The 19,843-nt window shown below is 52.3% G+C and overlaps 1 protein-coding gene across 8 annotated transcripts in view; it reads right to left on the bottom strand.

Moving 5' to 3' along the window:
- DLGAP4 (DLG associated protein 4) overlaps positions 1–19,843 on the bottom strand; it is a 199,590-nt gene that overhangs the window by 71,169 nt on the left and 108,578 nt on the right. For 5 of the 8 annotated variants that reach the window (XM_045444702.1, XM_045444700.1, XM_045444701.1 and 2 more), the window contains 6 exons: positions 13,385–14,456; positions 10,462–10,703; positions 8,035–8,149; positions 5,919–6,065; positions 5,329–5,379; positions 2,335–2,575 (listed from right to left, as the gene is read on the bottom strand). In XM_045444702.1, the coding sequence (XP_045300658.1) occupies positions 2,335–2,575; positions 5,329–5,379; positions 5,919–6,065; positions 8,035–8,149; positions 10,462–10,703; positions 13,385–14,383 (1,795 nt within the window). In that variant the 5' untranslated portion in view covers positions 14,384–14,456. The remainder of the gene's footprint in view (positions 1–2,334; positions 2,576–5,328; positions 5,380–5,918; positions 6,066–8,034; positions 8,150–10,461; positions 10,704–13,384; positions 14,457–19,843) is intronic. The other 3 variants (XM_045444704.1, XM_045444703.1, XM_045444707.1) reach the window with 2 other exon arrangements.

Consider the following 19,843-nt stretch of genomic DNA (forward strand, 5'->3'; position numbering starts at 1 on the left):
CTGTCTCCTTTGAGCTTAGTCATATGACTACCTTTAGCCAACAGAATTTCAGTAGATAGCACACCAACAGGGGCCTTGAAATGTGCTAATTAGTTAAGCTTGCTCTCTTAGGCTTCTGCCATCACTATGAGAAGAACATGCCCTGGCTGGGCCACCAATGCCAGGAGGATCCCTTTGGTTCTACGAGGAGGATGAGAGAGATGTGGAATAGGTCTGTTCCAGCTGACTCCCACAAACTTGGGAGCAAGAAATAAGTGTTAGTTGTTGCATTACACTAATTTTGTGGTTGTTTGTTATGCAGAACTATTGTAGAAATAGCTGCTCAATGCAGGGACCCAAACAGTTCTGGGACATGTAGTCCATGACCCATCCTTAGTCCATTCGTGAGACATTGGGTTTGCAGAAGATTTGGGACTGAGGGTCTATTTGAAAAAAATTGCCGGTGTGCTATGTGTCCCCCCAGGCCCACCTGATGCTTGGAGAACTTCTCATGGGCCTGATGATATGGGGAATCTGACCCCTTACCTGAGGTTCCTATGGGACTGTAGCAGAGTACCGGGGAGAGCATGGCAGGGATCCCTTGGATTTGGAGGCTCTAGAACGTGGGCCTCAGCATCTGCTAGGAGACCTCTGAAATGGAGAGACTGGCATGGTTACCAATGACAGCAGGTCTAGAAGAAAGGCCGTAGCAGATAAGCCCATACTTTCCGAGTCCCACATGGCAAGAGCCTCATTTCCACACAGGTAAAGTGGGAGTCAAGGAAGAAAGTACGGCTGGAGTTGTCATCAGAGGACTTTGCCCAAGATGACTGCCTGGCAGGGCCAGGTACCCTAACAAAGAGAAGTTGAGTGAGGGGGAGGGGGACCAGCAGCTGGAGACACTAAGGGGGAATAAGCAGCAGTGGGCTAGAGGGGGACTGCCCATGTCAGGAAAGGAGGCACCACGAGGGCCCTGCAGGACAGAAGAAACTCCAGAAGCACGACTTAGCAGAAAGAGCCAGCATATCGCATCTGTTATATAGAAAGTCCTGACACCAGACAACACCCGCACTTAGCTACTTTCCTGTCCCGCCTGGAGGGACCAGAAACAGCCACTAGTGTTCAAGGAACAGAGAAGACACTAACCACCATACCCAGCTCCCTACCATGGGCTTCGTAGCCTGAGTTAGGATCTACCTGCAGAAGCATAAGATCTGAGGTTGATAAGACTGAAGGCTTGCAGTGAGTCCAGACGGGACTCTTAATACCTAAAAATGAGACTATTCCTTAAAGTCTAAAAGTGACTGAGAAAATCTCAGGAATCTGCCCAGATATCACCCAGGGTTTGAAAGGCAATAGTGAAACAAAGTAGTTTCTGGCTCTGCCCCCTGCAAAGACCAGTTCATTCATTCAGTAAACTAATTTTCTGTATATAGAACAGCCATAGGATTCAAGTTCATTTATTTATATCAAATACCAATTGAGCACTCAAAACATGTCTCTTTTCCTACAACAATCCAATCCCAACTGCTTTTGATTGCCAAGAAAGTCAGAGTCAAGCCTGAGAACCAGCAATAATAGCTCCCGCCATGTGCAAGGCTGCCTGAACACTCCCTACATACAGTCTTATTTCGTCTCCCCAGGAGCTCTCTGGGGTCTATCTTATGCTTCAATTTATAGATGAGGAACCTGAGACTGTGGAAGGAAAACTAGCTAGCCAGAGTAGGATCAAAGCTCTCTATATTAAACCAGAAATTGTTTATGATTTTCTTTGGTCTTGATTTTCACGGCTTGCTCTGTGACACAGAGTTCCCTTTTTCTCTGATCAGGCATGGACTGTCTCCAGAGGACTTAGAACAGGTATCAGGAAGGACAGGTTGTCTCTGTGACTATGAGAGAAACTTACAAACTCACCCCTCTGAGAAGGCTCCATGCAGATGCCATCCTCTTGCCTGTAGGTTCTAACCCTCCAGATAGGTTCACCTATTGTCTATGGAGCTAATCCAAACAGGGAGGCAGGGCTGCAGTAAGCCCTGCCCACCAGCAGGTGGCTGCTCTGAGCCAGGGTCTGGACAGTCCCTAATATCCAAGTATCCCAAAGCAGGAGCCCTCTGTGACTCCCTCACCCTACTGCCGGTGATGACATCTGCCTCTGTGACCTCCATTTGACCTCCAATTTGCCAGCTTGTGGGAAGTTCGGTCTCAAGGCCTCTTGCTTTTGCTCCTAACCATCCCTCCAGCCCTGGCTAGCCCACCATAGGTTCTTCCCAGGCATTCCCCGCAGCTGATCTACCAGGAATTGTCCTCAGGTCCCCGTGTGAGAAACAAAAAGAACCCCCTCATCTCAGTACTCACTCGGAAGCGTGCGACTGTTGCTGAGGCTGCCAGTGCTGGGCGGGGGGGAGAGGGACTGCAGGGAGACACTGTCCTCCTCCTGCGAGCAGCCCGCCTGGATGGCCCGCAGGTAGCTGTGGCTGCGGGAGCGAAAGTAGCTGGGCAGCGGCAAGTCCAGTGCCTCCGCTGCTGCAGACTCTGCTTCACTGCAGGCCGACTCGCAGGCTGCCTCATACTGGTCGCTCAGATCTGCCTCCCGTACCTATCCGGGCAAAGGCGGGCGTCAGGGGTCAGCAGTGCCCATTCTGGAGGGACTGGGCACTTGGTGGATGACTCAGCTTCAGGGCTGGAGAGTCTGTGGGGCCTCAAGTCAGCCCACCCTTTCCTCCCATGTCACTCAAGGTACTGGGTGGGCAGGTGGAACCCTTAAGAAATATACACAGCCCCTGTCACTTCTCTGGACCTCAATTTTCCCATGTCTACAATGCAGGAGAAACTGTTAAGGATAACTTAACAGATCTTGTGTGTCCATACTGATCAATTGATAGGTTTTGAGGTCACATCTGAATTCAGCCAGAAAGAAGGCTATAATCAATTCGTAATGTCTACCTTGAATGTTGGAATGGGAAGTGGCAGTAGATGTGCTAGATATTTACCATCTTATGGTCCAATCCCTTTATTTTCACAAGGAAACTGAGGGCCAGTGAGGGGAAGATACTTGCCAGGTGTACCCAATGAGGAAGTGGCTGAATCAATACTCTAAATGTGAATTTAAGGAAGATTAATGTAGCCCTGTGGTACAGAATGAATGTTGGGAAGGGAGTCTGGAATGGAGGCAGAGGCCAGAGATGAAGCTGATGCAATAGTCTGGCGAGAGAAGATAAAACTGGAATAAGGGTAGTGGCAGTGAGGATTGATTAGTGATGTCTGCCATGGGCAGTATGGAGAATGGGGACGTGTATGCTATGTGCCATCTCACATCCAGTTCAACCTTGTCTAGGTGGTTTCTAAGTGTCTCTCTAGAGATGGCCATCCAAGGTCCTACAGATCTGCAGTTGAGAGTGTGGGCATACAGGGGCCCACCATCCATATACTCTCCAAGGGTCCTGGAAGGGTATGTCTGACCCAGGTCTCAGGGCATGATGGTAACTGGAGACCACACAGTATAATCTGAGGAGTCAGCTGGCAAAGGATGGATACTGAATGGAAGTCCTGGGGGAGGCCTACGCAAGAAGGGAGAGGGCAGAAGTTGACTGAGCACCATGTGGAGGAGAGATGGAGCTGGGCCTGGGACCAGCTCTGCCTTGGACCTGGCTGTGTGACCTCCAAGTATCACTGTCCTCTGGGTCAGTGTCTCCTATCTAAATGAAATGGGATGCTTGTGTACTTGTCTGGCACTGCATCAGGTAAAACGACTAGATGGATCATCACCCAATCTGCAGCATATGTTTGAAAAGCTCTAAATTTGTGCTGTCCAATATGGTAGCAGCTAACCATGTGTGGCTATTTAGGTGTAAATTAATTTAAATTAAAAATTCAGTTCCTTAGCTACACTGGCTACATTTCACTTGCTCATGCTATCTTACTGGACAGCGTGTAGTACACAACATTCCCACCTTCACAGAAAGTTCTATCGGACGATACTGATAAACTGAAATGCAGGCCATGTGGCATACCCAAAATTCACCTAGAGTGGGTATTCAGGAGATAGGTGTTTATCCTCCACAGGTATAACCTGAAGTACACTGAAAGGCCCTCGTGATTGCCAAGGGCAATGAGGTCTTGCTTAGGGACTGCAGTCATGGCATAGCTCTGGAACTAGGCTGCCAGAGTTTCAACCCTGGGTCCATCATTTCCTTGTAATATGAATGTAGGCAAGTCACTTAACTGCTCTGTGCCTCAGTTTCCGCATCTATAAAATAGGGACTAATTATAGACCAGATTTCATAGGATTGTTGTCAAGATTAAATGAGATAATTCATATCACATGCTTAGAACAGTGTCAGGAGAGTAAGCACCTGGTGACCTGTCTCTATTATTATAGGCAGCTCTGTGAGGTGAGTATAAGGATTTGTAAATATTGGCTAAGATGCTCACAAGCTCTGGAGGGCAGGCCAATGGGTCAGGGCTGTTGGTATGTATATCTCTGAGGATATACTGTGTGCAGGGAATGCCCTGGAATTGTGTATGTTAACACATCACATCCTTACCACGAGCCTGTGGAAGCTAGGGGAGAAGGAGGTCACTTGGCTCACTGTGGGCTCCCCAAAGGCCCTCTGGAATAATGTGTTTGACAAGAACCATGACATGAGGGTGGAGGCACACGAGGCATCCATAGCTGGAGTCAGGAGATGAGGGACCAGGCCCAGATTTGCCCCTTGGACAGGTCCCTTGTTCACTGCTGGCTGCAATGAGGGGGTGAGCTTGGAGCACCTTTCCTGTCTCTCTTTATGGCCTTGGGGCTGGGGCCTGGGAAGGAGGAGAGGGCCACTTCCAGGGGCAGGATGGGTGTGTATGGGAAGGGGGCACCGTTAGGGCAACCAGACAGTGCCAGGACTGGCACCACTTCCACCGAGTTTTGTAAAATTGAAAAGTCTCTGCATTCATGCCAACACTCCAACATACTTAAAGGTCTTGCTGGAGCCCAAGAAAGGTGGCCAATACCACCAGCCCGCAGCCATCAACTTGTCCAAATAAAAGTCTCCTAGCTAGAAGACTCTCAGGGTATGCTTTCTCTTATCCCAAGATTATTTCTTCCCCCATCCATAGGACTAGCCCATTCTTTCCCATTTTTAAGAAGAGGAAACTGAGGCACAGAACAATGAAGTGAAAGGGCCAGTGAGTGGAAGGTCAGGGCAGAGTGTGGGTCTCACTGGACGTGACTTTCCTGGTGCTGGCTCTGTTTCCTGGTTCTGGCCCGGGCAGGGGCTAAGACCACTCAGATGCCTAGCCCTGGTGTCAGGCCTAGCCCTGGACTCTGGGATCAGGGTACAAGAGAATGGCAAGCATACTGACCTGCTGCTCATGGCCAAACAACTGGGGGATCAGGGAGGCCTGTCCAAAAATCTGCAGGAAAGAGAGGGGGAGGGTTATGGGGAGACCAAAGGTGGGAACTGGGGTAGGGGATTCAGGCTCAGCTGCAAGAGAACTAGTGGATGGCTGGTCTAACCTCCCCAGACTGGCTGAGGCCTAGGTGCTAGGAGGTCTCACTTAGCTTCCTTCAGGGATGGGAGGCTCACTCCTTCTGGGGCTGGGTGCTACTGACGATTTGTAATCTGCGGTTTACACATGTTTCTTTTGGTCTGGCCCCTGGGAGATGCCCTGTCTGCTGCCTCTCACCTAGGCAGGTGGCTCCCCCACCCCCAGATTAGGCCCAGAACCCAGAGACTTCTCTTCCCTGGTCAGGGCCTACATATCCTAGTGCCTGGTGGGAAGGGGGCTCCTTCTGGCAGGAGTCAAGGCCTCAGAGACACAGCCAGAGGGATATCTCTGACCTTAGGGGCACATATGTGGCTTGGATCAATCTTCTAGGGGTAAGGGTTTGAGAGCTCAGAGGGCCCTGGCCTAGGAGAGGGCTGGGCTGGACAGAGGGCAGTGGCAGAGACCTGGTGGCATCCCCAGCCTGGCTGATTCCATGTGCTCTTTTGTGTAGCCAAAGGACAAAAGTGTTCCTTCCAGATGCCAGGGCCAGGCAGAGGTGAAGATGAGTTGTCTGAGAGAGGAAGACTCAGAGAGAAACATGGATGTGGGACCTACCAGAGGGAGTTAGAGAAAAATGTGTATGAGGAGAGAGAAAAACAGAGGGAGACAGATACAAAGAGGAAGACTGAGGGACAAGAGAACATGGTAGGATGGGAGACACAGGGAGGGAAGCCACCCATTCAGCAAACACCTATGTGCCCTGTGCCTTGTGCTGAGGTCAAGGACGCCATGGGGAACCACACAGCAAGGCCCCACTTGCAGGGGGCTCCCAGTCTTAAGAGTGAGACAGACACCAAGTAAATAAACAGATATAATTCCAGATAGGATAGTGCTGTCAAGAAAATGAAGCAGGGTAAGGGAACAGTGCCCTCAGGGCTCCTTTAGAAAACCGTAGGCCAGGTTCCCCTGAAGTGACATTTGAGCCAAGACCAGAAACCCGGAGAAGAACCAGCTGAGCAAATATCTGAGAGAGGGGTGCTCCTGGGAGAGGGAACAGCAAATGCAGAAATCAGGACAGGAATTGGGTGTGTGTGTGTGAGGAGCAGAAAAGAGGCCAGTGTGGCTGGAACAGGGTGGCTGACAGAGCAAGTCTGAGATCCTGAGTGAGAGAGAGGCAGGCCGTACAAGTCTGAGTGAGGAGTCTGGCTTTCATTGAAGGCAGGTGGGAACCATGGAGGGTTTGGAACAGGAATGTGGTGTCATCTGCCTTACATCCTTCACAAGCTCCCTCTGGCCACTGGGAACAGAGTGCAGTTGACAGGCCTAGAAGCCAGGGCAACTGTTCATGTGAAATTTGGTGGGGCCTGGATGGGGATGGCAGGGACAGAGAGTCCAGGGTGCTCTATTCCTCCCCATGTCTGAGGTCAGTCTCCTTGGTTTGGGAACGATGGTGCTGTGGGCAGGGGGCTGGGGTTGGAGCGGGGTGGGGGGTGGCTTTGGCCAGGCGAGGAACAATGGAGTGGTGAGGAGCTGGGGTCCAAAAGCCTTCCAGGTCTAAGCAGTGCAAGCTTGGGCCATGGGGCTACACACAGTGGGACCTGCGGCCTGTTCCTTCCCAGAGAGGAGGCTGGGTCTGCACCTGGTGCCTCCATTGCCTCACTCTGCTACTACCAGCAGGTGTTGCCTTCTCTAGGCCTCACCTCCCCATCCACACCATGCGGGGAGCCCTTGAAACTTAGCTGATCCTCCCTTTGCAAACCCTAAAGTGCTGTGCATATGTCAGAGGCTGGGGTCCGGGTCTAGGTCTGACAGCCCCGGATCCCTGCCCAGCTTTGCCTTCTCCTTGCTGTGTGGCCTCACTTATCTGAGCCTCAGTTTCCTCATCTGTGAAATGGGGATATAAGTAATAAGCACACCCACCCCCGGAGGTGGCTGTGAGGGTTCAAGGAGTTGGTGGTTATGAGAATGAAAAAGTACAGCATGGTATGCTTATTGCTGTTAGTGGCAGAGGTGTCTGGACCCTGGAAGTCCAACTTTCCACTGAGCTGGTGGGCCTTGGAGGTCCAGAGTAGAGAAGAAACTTACTCAAGGTCACACAGCAAAATAACAATAATAACCATAAAGTTAGGCACCCTTTTCTGAGAACACTACATTCATTATCTCATTAATTCCTCACAACCTTTGAGATAGGAATTGTCACCCTTCTGTGGTAAATCAGGAAACTGAGGCTCAGGGAGGGAGTGACTTGTCCTGGGTCCATACTGTCAGTGACAAGACTGGAACTCAAACCCAGGTTTCCAGTTACCTCTCTTCAGGGCTCCTGGGTCTATAGCAGTGGTGTGGTCCCTCCCTCAGGGCTCTCAGCTTAGTTCATGCAATGTCAGGCCCTGTGACTGCTCTCCAGGCACAGGACAGTCAGTGGGGCAGACATACATACACAGGCAGCTTCAGGAACAAAGACCAAACAGAAGCACAGTGCGGACATCTGGGGACTGCTCAACAGGGGCTGAGCCTGGATGTCTGTCCTCTTGGGTGAGAGCTCTCACACCCACTGACCATCTGGCTACCCACTACCCTCACCTGGCTGATGCAGCTGGAGTCGTTGAGGCTGTCGCTGACGGGATTGTAGTCCTCCTCCCAGCTCGGACACTTGGAGGGCAGCAGCATGTCCACTGAATCCAGGCGGTCCAGACTCCTGGTGAGGGTGGGGGGCAGACAGGGCTCAGCACACCCATCGTTCAGCCTGGGAAACTGAGGCCCAGAGGGGAAAAGACTGGCCAAGGTCATCCAGTGGCAGAGGGAAAAATGGAAGTCACTGCCAGCCTGTGTAGTGTTGGTGAGTGAAGGAGAGTAGGTGGGTGTCAGGGTCAAGGAGAATGGGGAGAGCTCCCAGCTTTTGGAGGCTTGCATCTGGAGTGTGCAGGTGGTCCCCACCTGTCATGTCTGCTGCAGCCGCAAGGTGGCAGCACAAGCTCACTTTTGACCATCTCAACCCCAAGGCAGAGCATACCAGCCCAGTTCAGTGGCTGGACGGAGTAGGTAGGTCAAGGCTCAGAGCCTTGATTTCAGGCTAGAACTGCCCAAAGGGCATCAGTTTCCAGATGGTTCCAGATATCAGTTTCCACATGATATCCAGATGGCTTCCACCAGCCTCCCAAAGACTCACCACTTCCCATGGCCCTGGCTCTTCAATTTTTCTCACATCTATCTGACCCTGGGTTCCTCCTTCACCACTGCTCTGGGGTGAAGATTCAAGCACCCAACAGCTCAGGCCTTGACACAGATGAGCTTGGATTGGAATCCAACTTCCTCACTGGGTGACCGTGGGCAATCATAACCCCTTGCCTATGTCTCAGTTTCCTTACCTATAAAGTGGGGATGACAATGTGCCTGCCTGCTTGAGGATTCAGTAATGCAGATTAAAGTGCACTGGGGCAGGTAAAGAGCCCAGAGTACAGCAAGTGCTAACAGATGGTGCCTGTAACTATTGCTACTATTGTATTATTTAATTCCCTCTCATTCAAGGTCTCTACCTGGGTCCTGTCCACCTCTCCCACCTCAGTGCCCACTGGTCATTCACAGAGCTGTGGGATCTCAGTACTAGAAAGTGTCTTAGAGATCATCCAGCTTAACCCCCTCACTTAAAGATGGGGAAACTGAGACTCAGAGAGGGACAGACCTGGGACTGGACAATGGTGTCCTGAATTCCCACCTGGAGACCATTCCTTGCCTTCTGTCCCACTGTGCACCCCTTAAGCAAATCCCTGTCCCAAGGAGACTTGGCTTCTCTGAGGACACTGCCCCTCCCTGCATCAGTGCTATGTTACTGCTTTCTTCCCTCTGTCAAAGTCTTCCCAGAAGCCTTGGCTCATGCCCCTAGTAGTTGAAGAACTACGCTTGTTTCCTTTAACTCTTCTTTTTGTTTCTGACTTGCTTTAGTTTCTTTTCCTCAAAGGACTCTGAAACTGCTCTACTAAGTTTTACCTGGTTTGCACTTAGTGATGGGCTTTTCTGTAACTCCCCCCCCCCCCTTTTCTGTTCTGATTCCCATGGTAACTTCTGCATGTGAAGGCCTCACATCTAACATTTTAATTGTTGCTTTCTGTGTGCATGCATCTCATTTGTTCACACTTTCATTAATTCTTCCAAGTCTTAAAGCAACAGGATGGAGCTCAAATGGTGGAATTCTAGGCAGGGTGATGGGACAGGTGAAGGTTATTTATCTCTCTTTGACTTAGGGATATATCCACCTCCTCAGTCTTGGAGCTCACCACATGCATGAATTACAGGGGCAAGGGCAGAGGGGTCTCTGGCCTTCCCTGGTCAGTACCTTGCTGGTACAAGTGGTGGGCCCACTAAGGGCAGGGTTCTCCTAACCTGAAGAAGAGGGTTCCCTAGCACAGTTCTCCTGTGGGAGTGTAACTCACCTGGGCATGTGACTCCTGTGGGCAGGGTTTACCTGGGCCACTCTAGAGAGATTCTCCTTATTGTTTACCAAAGGATGAGGCTCACCTGTGGTCGGGACTTAACTGTTGGGGGCTTATGGGGTGGTTCAACAAATGACAGCGTTCTCCAGAGTCACCTTATCAAATGCAGGGCCAACCTAAGGATGACGATCTCTGGGAGAGGGCTAACCCATGGGGCCTGGATCTTTGGGAGCCCGGGTTCACCCGGATCTTTGGCTGTACGGCAGGATTCGCCTATAGGGTGGGACTTTCCTAGGGGCCCGTAGCGGAGGAAAGCGAGGTTCCCAGGAGTGGGACGTACTTGCGAGGAGCTCATCTAGGGATTAGCCTTGCCCGTGTGCGGAGCCCGTGAGAGCGAAGGACGCTTTCCCAGGGAAGGAAGAGCTCACGAGCGGGAGGGGCTCCCAAAAAGACAAGTTAGCCTGTGGGCGGGGCTCCCCGGAGGCAGGACTTCGGAGACGTCCTGGGGCTGGTACTCGGCGTTCCGGGGGGCGGCGCTTGCCTGTGGGCGGGGCTCTAGGAGGCGGGGCAGAGCGCTTACCTGCGGGGGTTGCTCTGCTCTCCCAGCGACTGCTGCGTGGCCCTCAGGTAGCTCTGGCGCCGCGCTGCCGTCTTGGGTGAGGGCTTGGGGCTGCCGCCAGACTCGTCGCTGTCCTCGTCACCCATGGCCTTGATGTAGCTGCCGCTGCGCATGCGCCTGCAGGGTATGGGGCCCTCGGCCGCGGAGTCCGCCTCGCGCGGGGACAGCAGCGCGGTGCTCCACTCGCCGCCGCCGCCGGGCACCTGAGGATGGGCGGACAGGCCTCAGCGAGGGTGGCGAGGGGTGGGGGGCAGCGCACACCCTCAGCGCGCCGCCGGCCGCCCAGCCTCGGGCACATCACCTGGGTAATGGTGCTCCGGACCCTGAAGCTCCCCGGCTCTCCACCTCGGAGGGTTTTGGCCTTCCATGCTGGGTACTGCCTTTGAAGCCACCTGGCAGCAGGGCAGAGCCCCAGGCTGGGAAGGATACTTGAGTTCCAGAGACAGCTCTGCCACAGCTTCACTGTGTGGCCTTAAGCAAATCCTTGTCCCTCTCTGGCCTCAGATTTCTCTCTCCATGGATCCCAGGCTGGGTGCGCCCGGGCCAAACCGCCCAGCCTATAAGATCACAATGGTATCCACTGCAGCTCCCCGATTCTGAGCACCCACTGTGTTCCTATCACTTCACTCTGTTATCTCAGAGGATAGCTTATGATCCCACTACACGGATGAGAACATCAGGCCAGAAAGAGGTCCTCAGACCTGGCACCAAGAGCCTGTCCTATGATGGGGGCAGGGAGGACTGCTCAGATGACACCAGCACATCAGTAGGGAGGCAGGGTTCTTGGAGCCAGTCAACATCCTGTATCTCACTGGTGGGTAAGCCAAGGCACAGGATGCAGAGAGGCTTGTGGGAGTCTGGCAGCCAGATGGTGACCTGGAAAAAGGGCTGTTTTCCCATCTGACATGTATACACAGTGGACGTTCACTTCATGATCAAAGAGTACACACATCTTAGTGCCTGCAGAGCCTCAGCCCAAGCACAGAGTGCACCCAGCCTGCCATGTCCACATATCTCAGAGGGCAAGCAAGCATACCTTCCCCCACACACCCATCTCACCAAGGACACACCCCACAGCCTCCACTTCGCCACGTGCCCGCCCCTACACAAGTACATGGCATGAACACAGAGCCTACTCACACCCGTCCTCACAAACACAGTAAGCAACCACTACACTGTGGACACACTGCAACATGACCCTACTTCACTGTGTCTTTGCCTCAACATGTACAGAGTGCACAACCTCTCCAGGCTCTATACACTTCACCACAGATGTCCGGGTAACAAACATTTCTCAGTGTCCACACCATACCCATTCTTTACCTCATGCACAAATGCACACTCCCAGCATCACCACACGTACACAGACACCACATCCTTCTAGATGCCTGTACTGACAGTGGCCAATTCTCGGCTGAGGGACAGTTCCTGTCTGGGACTCCCACCCCAGGACTCTCCCCTGTCCCATTTGACCCCCAGTTAACTGCCCAGCCAGTTACTAGGGCCTGCACATTCTATCTCCCATCTTCCCTACCTCCACCTGTCCCTTGGGAAGGTGACATTCTATATTCCTGCTTAAAACCTGTTGCTATCCCAGCATCCCCCCACCCACTTCCCATGACCCAAGCAGGCAGCACAAACCCCAGGGCCTGCAGGGCCGTCCTTTCATGATGTTTCTGAAGCCTTTTCACATGATCAGACCAAACCACACCATTTTGAGAGAGAGCCAGGTCACACACCATCCTTTCTGATGTTTCTAAACTAAGGAAGTGGATTGAGAACCACAAAAGCCTTAAATATATAAAATACTGCCTAGATTTCATTTTCCTGCTATTGAAAAAAAATAGCTTTTCCCCCCATAGTCTCTGTCTTTGGAATTTTTATATAGAATGACAAGAACTCAGGGCTTTGTCAGACTTTGATGTTCATCTGCTTCAAAATGCATCTAATGTGTTCCCAAAGGCTGACCAGGTCTGTGCTGGCATACCCCCCAGGATGAAGCACTCACTACCTACAGAAGCAGCCCCTTCCATCTTGGTGGGTATTGAAATCTGCTTCCGTAACCTCCATCCAAGCTTGGGCTTTGCCCCCAGGAACTGTGCCCAGTTCATAGCCACTGGCCCTGCTCTTGACAGCCCCAGGGGATGTGTAGCAACAAAGATGTCTCTGAGCCTTCTGCTACTTTCCAGGAGTGTGCCGTTGATGCATAAGTGCCTGAATAAACATTAACATTTGAAAGAAGCAAGTTAGTCCTGAGCTAGGTTAGGGCCTCCTGAAGCCCTCCATGCTGATCTCCATTACACTCTGTTCACACTGACATGACTATCTGTTTATGCATCATTCTCTCCCAGCATTCTGATAATCGGGGCTCTGTCTCATCTATTTCTAGCTCTGTTCACTTAAATGTCCATCTGTTCCTCTACCCTTCTCTCTTCTCACATTTCCTGAGCACTACTTCTCTGCCAGACCCTGTCCTGGGCCTTAGGGACACACAGCTGCATCAGATGTGGTCCCTGTCTTCAAGGAGCCCATGGTCTGGTGCGGACAGCAGGCAGGAAGTTGGCAATTAGAACGCTATGCGATTGGTCCTGTGAGGAGGATGGATGGCACAGCTTCCAGATTTGTCCTCTAGAGGGCAGGTACATGTTTTCGTTCCTACTCTGGGCTGGGCTCAGAAGAACCCTAATCAATGTCTGCTGAAAGCGTGACCAGTGGAAGGAATCCTCTTATTAAGCAGGTACTGCCAGACACCCATTTCACAGTGTTTACTCACAGAGGCCCAGAGTGAAGCGACTTTCCAAGTAAATCTGTGGTACAGCTGGCTCTCAGAACTGGTGCCTTCCCCACAGTCCTCACCCCACCCCTAACCCAGGCAGGGACCCACCTGCAGGTAATGGTAGGCTAGACCCTGGTGGCAGGATTTGGACTTTAGCAGGCTCTTATCCAAGGTGGCTGAGGTCTTCTGGCAGACCTCGTGGGCGTGGCTGAGGGTCAGAGTGGACCAGGAGCCCCGCTTGACATAGTTGGTGTCAGTGCCCACCCCGAGGCTGGGACAGGCAGCTGGGGGTGCAGGAGGGGGTGGTGGGGCAGTCAGCTCGGTGGTGGTGTTTTTGGCTGCTTTGAGCATGTGCCCACTGATGGTGTTGTAGGCGTGCATGAAGTAGCGTGGCTGGCTGCGTTCCGCCTGTCGCCCTAGCGTCATCAGCCCAGAGGCTGGGCCACTGCTGCGGAAGGCGCCACTCTCGCCGTCCAAGTTGTCATCAGAGCTCCACCAGCCCGAGATGTTGGAGCGGCTACGCCTTTTGGGCTCCCCAGCCTTGGCCCGCTCCTTGCTCTTGGCCCTCCGGCCCTTGCCGTCCTCCAGGCCACCTTTCTTGCTGCCATTGCCACCAATCTTGCCTGCCGTGCCCTCCAGTGAGGGTGCCTTGGTGAAGAAGAGCCGTTGGACCGAGTGGACCAGGTGGCGGATGCGGCCAGGACTCTCACCACGGGCCTTGGCCTCACCACGGGGGAACTGGAGCGTACTAAAGCCATCGCGGTGGATGGGCAGCTGCTTCTCAAACTGGTCCAGGAGGTTGGCGGGCAGCCGGTTGATCTTGGTGGCCTGGGCATGGCTGGGAAAGGGGCTCTCCTCCGGCACCTCGAAGTGGGAGTTATAGTGGATGCGGGGAAAGGTGCTGCTTGGAGGCGGCAGCTGGTTGTTGAGTGGGAAGAGACCATCCCCAGGCAAAGCGTTCTGGCCAGGGAAGCGAGCCTCGCGGGCAAAGGCCTCCGTGGGCGATAGCAGATAGGGGTTGCGGTCAGGCCCTGCAAACAGGGGCTCATGTGGTGGGTCCAGGCTGTCGGAGAGGTGGCGGGGGCGGCTGTCACCGAGGCCTTTCATGATCCCAGCCCTCGGGGCAGGGGCCGTCGCCCTAGTGGGGCGCCCGGGTTGCCTCTCCCGGGCGGCAGCTGTCCTGAGGGAGAGAAGACAGAGAATAATCAGCTGAATTTGGAGGGGACAGGGTTCCAGGAGTGTCCTCCAGACCCCCAGAGATATCAGGATTGGGAGGATTACTGAAGACTCTTGGCCTATCCTTAACATTTTGGGGTGGAGGACAAGAATACAAATGGAGGCCCACAAGATCCCATGCTGGCCCTGGAAGCAGGCCTGAGCTCATTTGGGTAGGGAATCCCAGGGTCCCCAGTATCCAGAGTATGGCTCTGAGTGAGTATGTCCCCTTGGCCCCTGAACATTCTTGCCTATAAGGAAGAACACGGTTATGTAAGAGGGCCAGAGAAGCCTTCTATTTTTTTTAATGTTTATTTATTTTTGAGAGAGAGAGAGAGAGCGAGAGCGAGCAGGGGAGGGGCAGAGAGAAGGGAACAGAGGATCCAAAATGGGCTCTGCACTGACAGCAGCGAGCCTGATGTGGGGCTTGAACTCATAGACCTCAAGATCATGACCTGAGCTGAAGTCGGACATTCAACCCATTGAGCCACCCCCACGCCCCCCCCCCCCCGAGGAACCTTCTAAAGAGTGGGGTCCAGGATAGGGCCTGTCTCACCTGGGTCTGAGGGCAGTACTGTCCAACTCTTACTTTAGCAGAGGATTCTTACATCAAAAATAGACCCTCTATAAAAACCTGCTCTGTCCCTCAACAGATGTCTACCAAGTGTGACTTCTGCGCTAGGTGCTAGAGGCTCCAACATCACAGAAGCCAATAAGCCCATTAGCACATCATTTCCAACTGGGATAAATCAATGATGGTCAGCCTGGAACACAGTTCCCAGTGAGTCAATAACAGGAGCACATCCTCAGGACTGGGTGGACAGGACAAGGCCTTGGTTGAGGGTGGCATTTAAGTGGAACCACTATGACCCAGTTTCCCCATTTGTAAAATAGGGCAGTTGGACTGGTTAGATCTTCCATCCAGGACCATGCAGGAAATACCAGTCTCAAACTTAGGCAAGTACCTTTCCTTTCTGGGCCTCAGTCTTCCCGGAGGGGAGTTAGTGAGGTTTCTGAGCCCTGGCCCCACCACCAGCTCTACTCAGAGGAGTCCCAAGTCTTGCTGTGGACTGTGTGCTCGGCGTGCGGAGTATCTGAAAGTAATCAGTGTGGCTGGAACAGAGCAAGTGAGGACAAGGGCAGTGGGGATAGAGCTCTTGGAGGGGTGGGCCAGGTCAGAGTGGCCAGGCTCTGGCTGAAGCCAAGAGTGGTAGGCAGAATGATCGCTCCCAAAGTTGCCCACATCCTAATCCCCCAAACCTATGATTATGTTATTTTACATGTTAAAAGGCCCTTTGCAGATACGATTAACAATCTTGAGATGGGGAGATTATCCTGGATTATCTGGAGGGATATAGCCTAATCATATGGGTCTTTTTAAGAGGGGAGCAAGAAAGTATCATGATGGAAACAGAGGTCAGAGTGATATGGGGTCACGAGCCAGGGAATATGGGAGCCTTTAGAAGACAGAAGAGGCAAGGAGTCAGATTCTCCTCTACAGCCTCCAGAAGGAAGGCAGCCCTGTGACCCATCTTAGACTTATGACCTCTAGGACTGTAAAATAATAAATCTGTGTTGTTTTAAGCCACTAGGTTTTAGAAATTTGTTACAGCAGCCATAGAAACTAATACACCAAGCATGGGTTCTGGTGTCTGAAACTCCTTCTCACCCCTCAGAGCAGCTCTTAAGGCAAATTCCGGATCCCACCAAACACTGCATGAAAAACACTGGCCTAGGTGAAACCTCCATCATATAGATGGGGAAACTGGGACTCTTAGAGGGCAAGAAGTTCCCCAAAATCACACAGTGGATCCAGCGTCTGGGGCAGTGTGGGACCCACAGCTCTTCCTATTCCTCTGCAGAGCTGTCTTGCAGCTGTCACCTGGAGCTGGCTGGCCCCCAACCCTCGAGAATCTGAGGATTATTTTCTTGGACCTAGCCATTTTATGACCAACTATGCCCTAAGCCTTCCTAAGCCCCGAGACTTTTGCAGGGTCCTCCTGGCTCAAAATCTCCCCCTTCCTGCCAGACACCCTCCTTGCCTCTAGGAGCCTGATGGACCCCACCCTGGAGGCCAGAGCACTGTCATGACAGTCCTTGTGGCTGAGTAGCCCCTTGGAAGCATCTCTGCTTCCACCAGGTGGTTGGTGAGAACATTTATCCCCAGGCTGGAGAGGAAGTCCTCTGACTGACATCTTTATCTTCATTATCTTTACCATATCCTCACAATGGCCACATGAGGTGAGGGACCATGATTTCCATTTTACACATGGGGAAACCAAAGCTAGGAGAGGCTGTTCTCGCCAAGGCAAAAGAGGTAACTTGGACGCCAGCCACCCGTCAGTGTTCCAGACAGTCAAGGGTCCCCCTCCACTCTAGGCAGCAGTGGCTCCCTCCGGGCAAACCTCTTCTTGAAGACAATTTCAGGCAAAACCACCCCTACATCCCTCCTGCCCCCCAGCCTTTTCTTGGCTTCCTTGCATCCCCTGAGGGCCACAGTGATCCCTGGGCTCAGGGGCCAGCCTCCTTGGCTCTCCAGCTGGAGAACTGTGTAGCAATATGTCCTTGATGCCCACTCAACTAAGGACAATGATACTGAAAACTGAGAACGCTATTTGCAAACACAGCCCTGCTGGCTCGCTGGCTTGGCAGGGGCCTGATGCCCCAGAAATGTTGGAGGTGGAGAGGGCTGGTCATCAGGAGCAAAAGACAGTGGCAGAGCACTGCCCCAGAAGTGTACACAACACTTAGTTCTCTTAGCCCAGTGCATCTTCTCCAGCCCAGCCCTCCCAGGGAGAAGTTGGCTTCAATTTCACAATCCTGAGTTGCCCCAACAGGACCATATGAGCCCAGAACCATGCCTAGCTCCCTAAGCCTCAGACTGTGTGTTTGTCAAATGGGGCCAAGACGAAGAAGTGAAGGAAGGTGTGGGCAAGTGCTTGGTGAATTGTGAAGTGCTGGCATGTGCTCATTCCCTGGAGCACAAACCCTGGCCCAAGACTGGTGGTGGTCTTGACTGATGAGGCTCCTCACCTGGCTATTTGGGGTGGTTGGGCTCCTGCCTTGGAGGTGCCACTAGGGTTACAGAAGAGAGAGTGGGGGCTGCCACCCTCAGGGAGATCTCTAGAGACCAGATAGACAATTTAATGACCACAAGTGACCACTAAACTTCTTTCCTTCCTGTGACTAGGCCCTCATGTTAAAAGAGACTCTTTCTGGGACGCGTGGCTCAGTTGGTTGAGCATCTGACTTCGGCTCAGGTCGTGATCTCACAGTTTGTGGGTTTGAGCCCCGCGTTGGGCTCTGTGCTGACAGCTCAGAGCCCGGAGCCTGCTTCAGATTCTGTCTCTCTCTCTGTCCCTCCCCTATTCATGCTGTCTCGCTCTGTCTCAAAAATAAATATAAAATTTTTTTTAAAAATTAAAAAAAAAAGAGTCTTTTTCTCTGACTTCTGGGCCTGCATGTCTGTCCTTCTACTCCACCTTAAATGCCAGTGCCTCCCAGGGCTGCAGGTGGGCACATAATGTCCCCACATCAGTAAAATGCTTTGACATAACCCAATGGGGGCTCATGACACACACCTGGGCATCTCCTTAAATTCTTCCCTCTTCTGACTTTCTATGTCCTTCCCCTAGTAACAATCTCTGCTGTGCCCGAAAATGATCCCACCCCTGTCTCACTTCCTACAGTCTAGGTGGAGCCAGCCCTATCCCAGAACCCCAGGAGTGGACACATGACCCAGGTCTAGCCTATCAGCCCTTCATCCTTGAGTACTAATTGGCTCAGAGATGGAAACGGGATCTTTGCTAGCCAGTGAGAGTTGGTCTTGGGATTATGGCTGGATTCTTCAGGAAAAGGTGTCTTACTCTTCAGAAAGAGGGCTGCTATGCTTGTCAGATGTCAGCCTGGAGTCTTTTGTCAAAAAATCTTGCTTAAGTCTCAGATATGAGAGTCAAGAGACTTTTTAATTAGTCTGAGTTGGGTTTCTGTATCTTTCAATAAAGAGCCTGACAGATACTGGCCTCCCATCCAACTGATCACTATAGCAGTGGCTGTGGGTGCTTGCCCATATCTCCCATGGACTCATCACTGTGGTGCCCAACAGACTGACTCCCAACCATCAACATCTGCATCCCTGTGGGAAGCAGGGGAGCTTTCTCTAGCAGCTGGAGCCTGTTCTGTCCACATGTGGCTGGCAGGAATTGCCACAGTCTTAACAACCTCCCCTCCCCCAATCTAGATACAACTCTCAACCAGTGACTGTTGGAGAGCTGGTGTATAAATACCCCAGCTACTCTACCCCTCAGGTGGGACAACAGAGGAATGGGCTCTACACTGACTCCTGGAGCTGCCCAGTGGCACTGAGCTCCAGTTGCTTGCAGTGGTCACTCTCTTCATTGGCTACCTCCCCTTCCCTGACTTACCTCTTCCCTTCCACGCTGTGCTGCCTGTTTCCAAATGAAGTACTTGCACTTGAATCTTTGTCTCGGGCATGCTTCTGGGAAACCCCAGCTATGATAATCACTGAGTCACAGTGATTCTGCCTCAGTTATGTACCCTGATGCCATCTCCTCTCTGTATCCTCTGCCTATGTCACTCCCACCCCTCACCTGGAAATCTGTACAGCCTTCTCCCTGGTCTCTCTGTGTCCACTCTAAAACTCCTACTATTCAGGTTCCAAACTGCGGCTGGAATGATATTGCTAAAATGTCAAAGCAATAGTGTTCTTCCTCTTCAGTGGCTCCTCTTGGCTCTTGGGACAAATGCTTGACTCCTGAGCTTGGCATTCAAGGCCGTTGGAGAGATAGTCTCTGGAGACCTCTAACCCTCAGCTCCAGCCACGTGGCTTACTGGTGCTAAAGAGTGTCAGCCTGGGGAAGGGACAACTTAAGTTCTCACAGCAAGGCGACTCCAGGCCTGTTATCTGGATTTCTTGACTCAACCCAGGCCCCAGCCCCCTGACCCTCCTGGTCTGCAGTGGAAGAGGCCAAGATTGCCAGCTGAGAAACAGAGTGTGAGGAGGGTGGGACAGCATGAGGAGGTGCCTCAGCAGAGTGGAGGTTGCAAAGGCCCAGCATGGTCTAGTTTCTGCCAGTTTCTCCAGCTTCGTCCCTGTCCCCTGCTCCCCATGCCAACCAATGTCATTGCCTTCCTGGATTTTCTTCATAGTTCTCATTGCTCTTGGAAACTTTCATATGTTCCTTGCTTGCTAATTTATGATACATTGTCCCCTGGATCTGTTCTGTCCAAAATGGTGGCCACTAAGCCACATGGCTATAGAGCACTTGAAATGCAGCTAGTGCAACTGAGGAGCTGAATTTTTAATTTTAATTAACTTAAATTTAAATACCA

The sequence above is a fragment of the Leopardus geoffroyi genome, chromosome A3 (genome assembly GCF_018350155.1).
Source record: "Leopardus geoffroyi isolate Oge1 chromosome A3, O.geoffroyi_Oge1_pat1.0, whole genome shotgun sequence".
NCBI classification, from domain to species: domain Eukaryota; kingdom Metazoa; phylum Chordata; class Mammalia; order Carnivora; family Felidae; genus Leopardus; species Leopardus geoffroyi.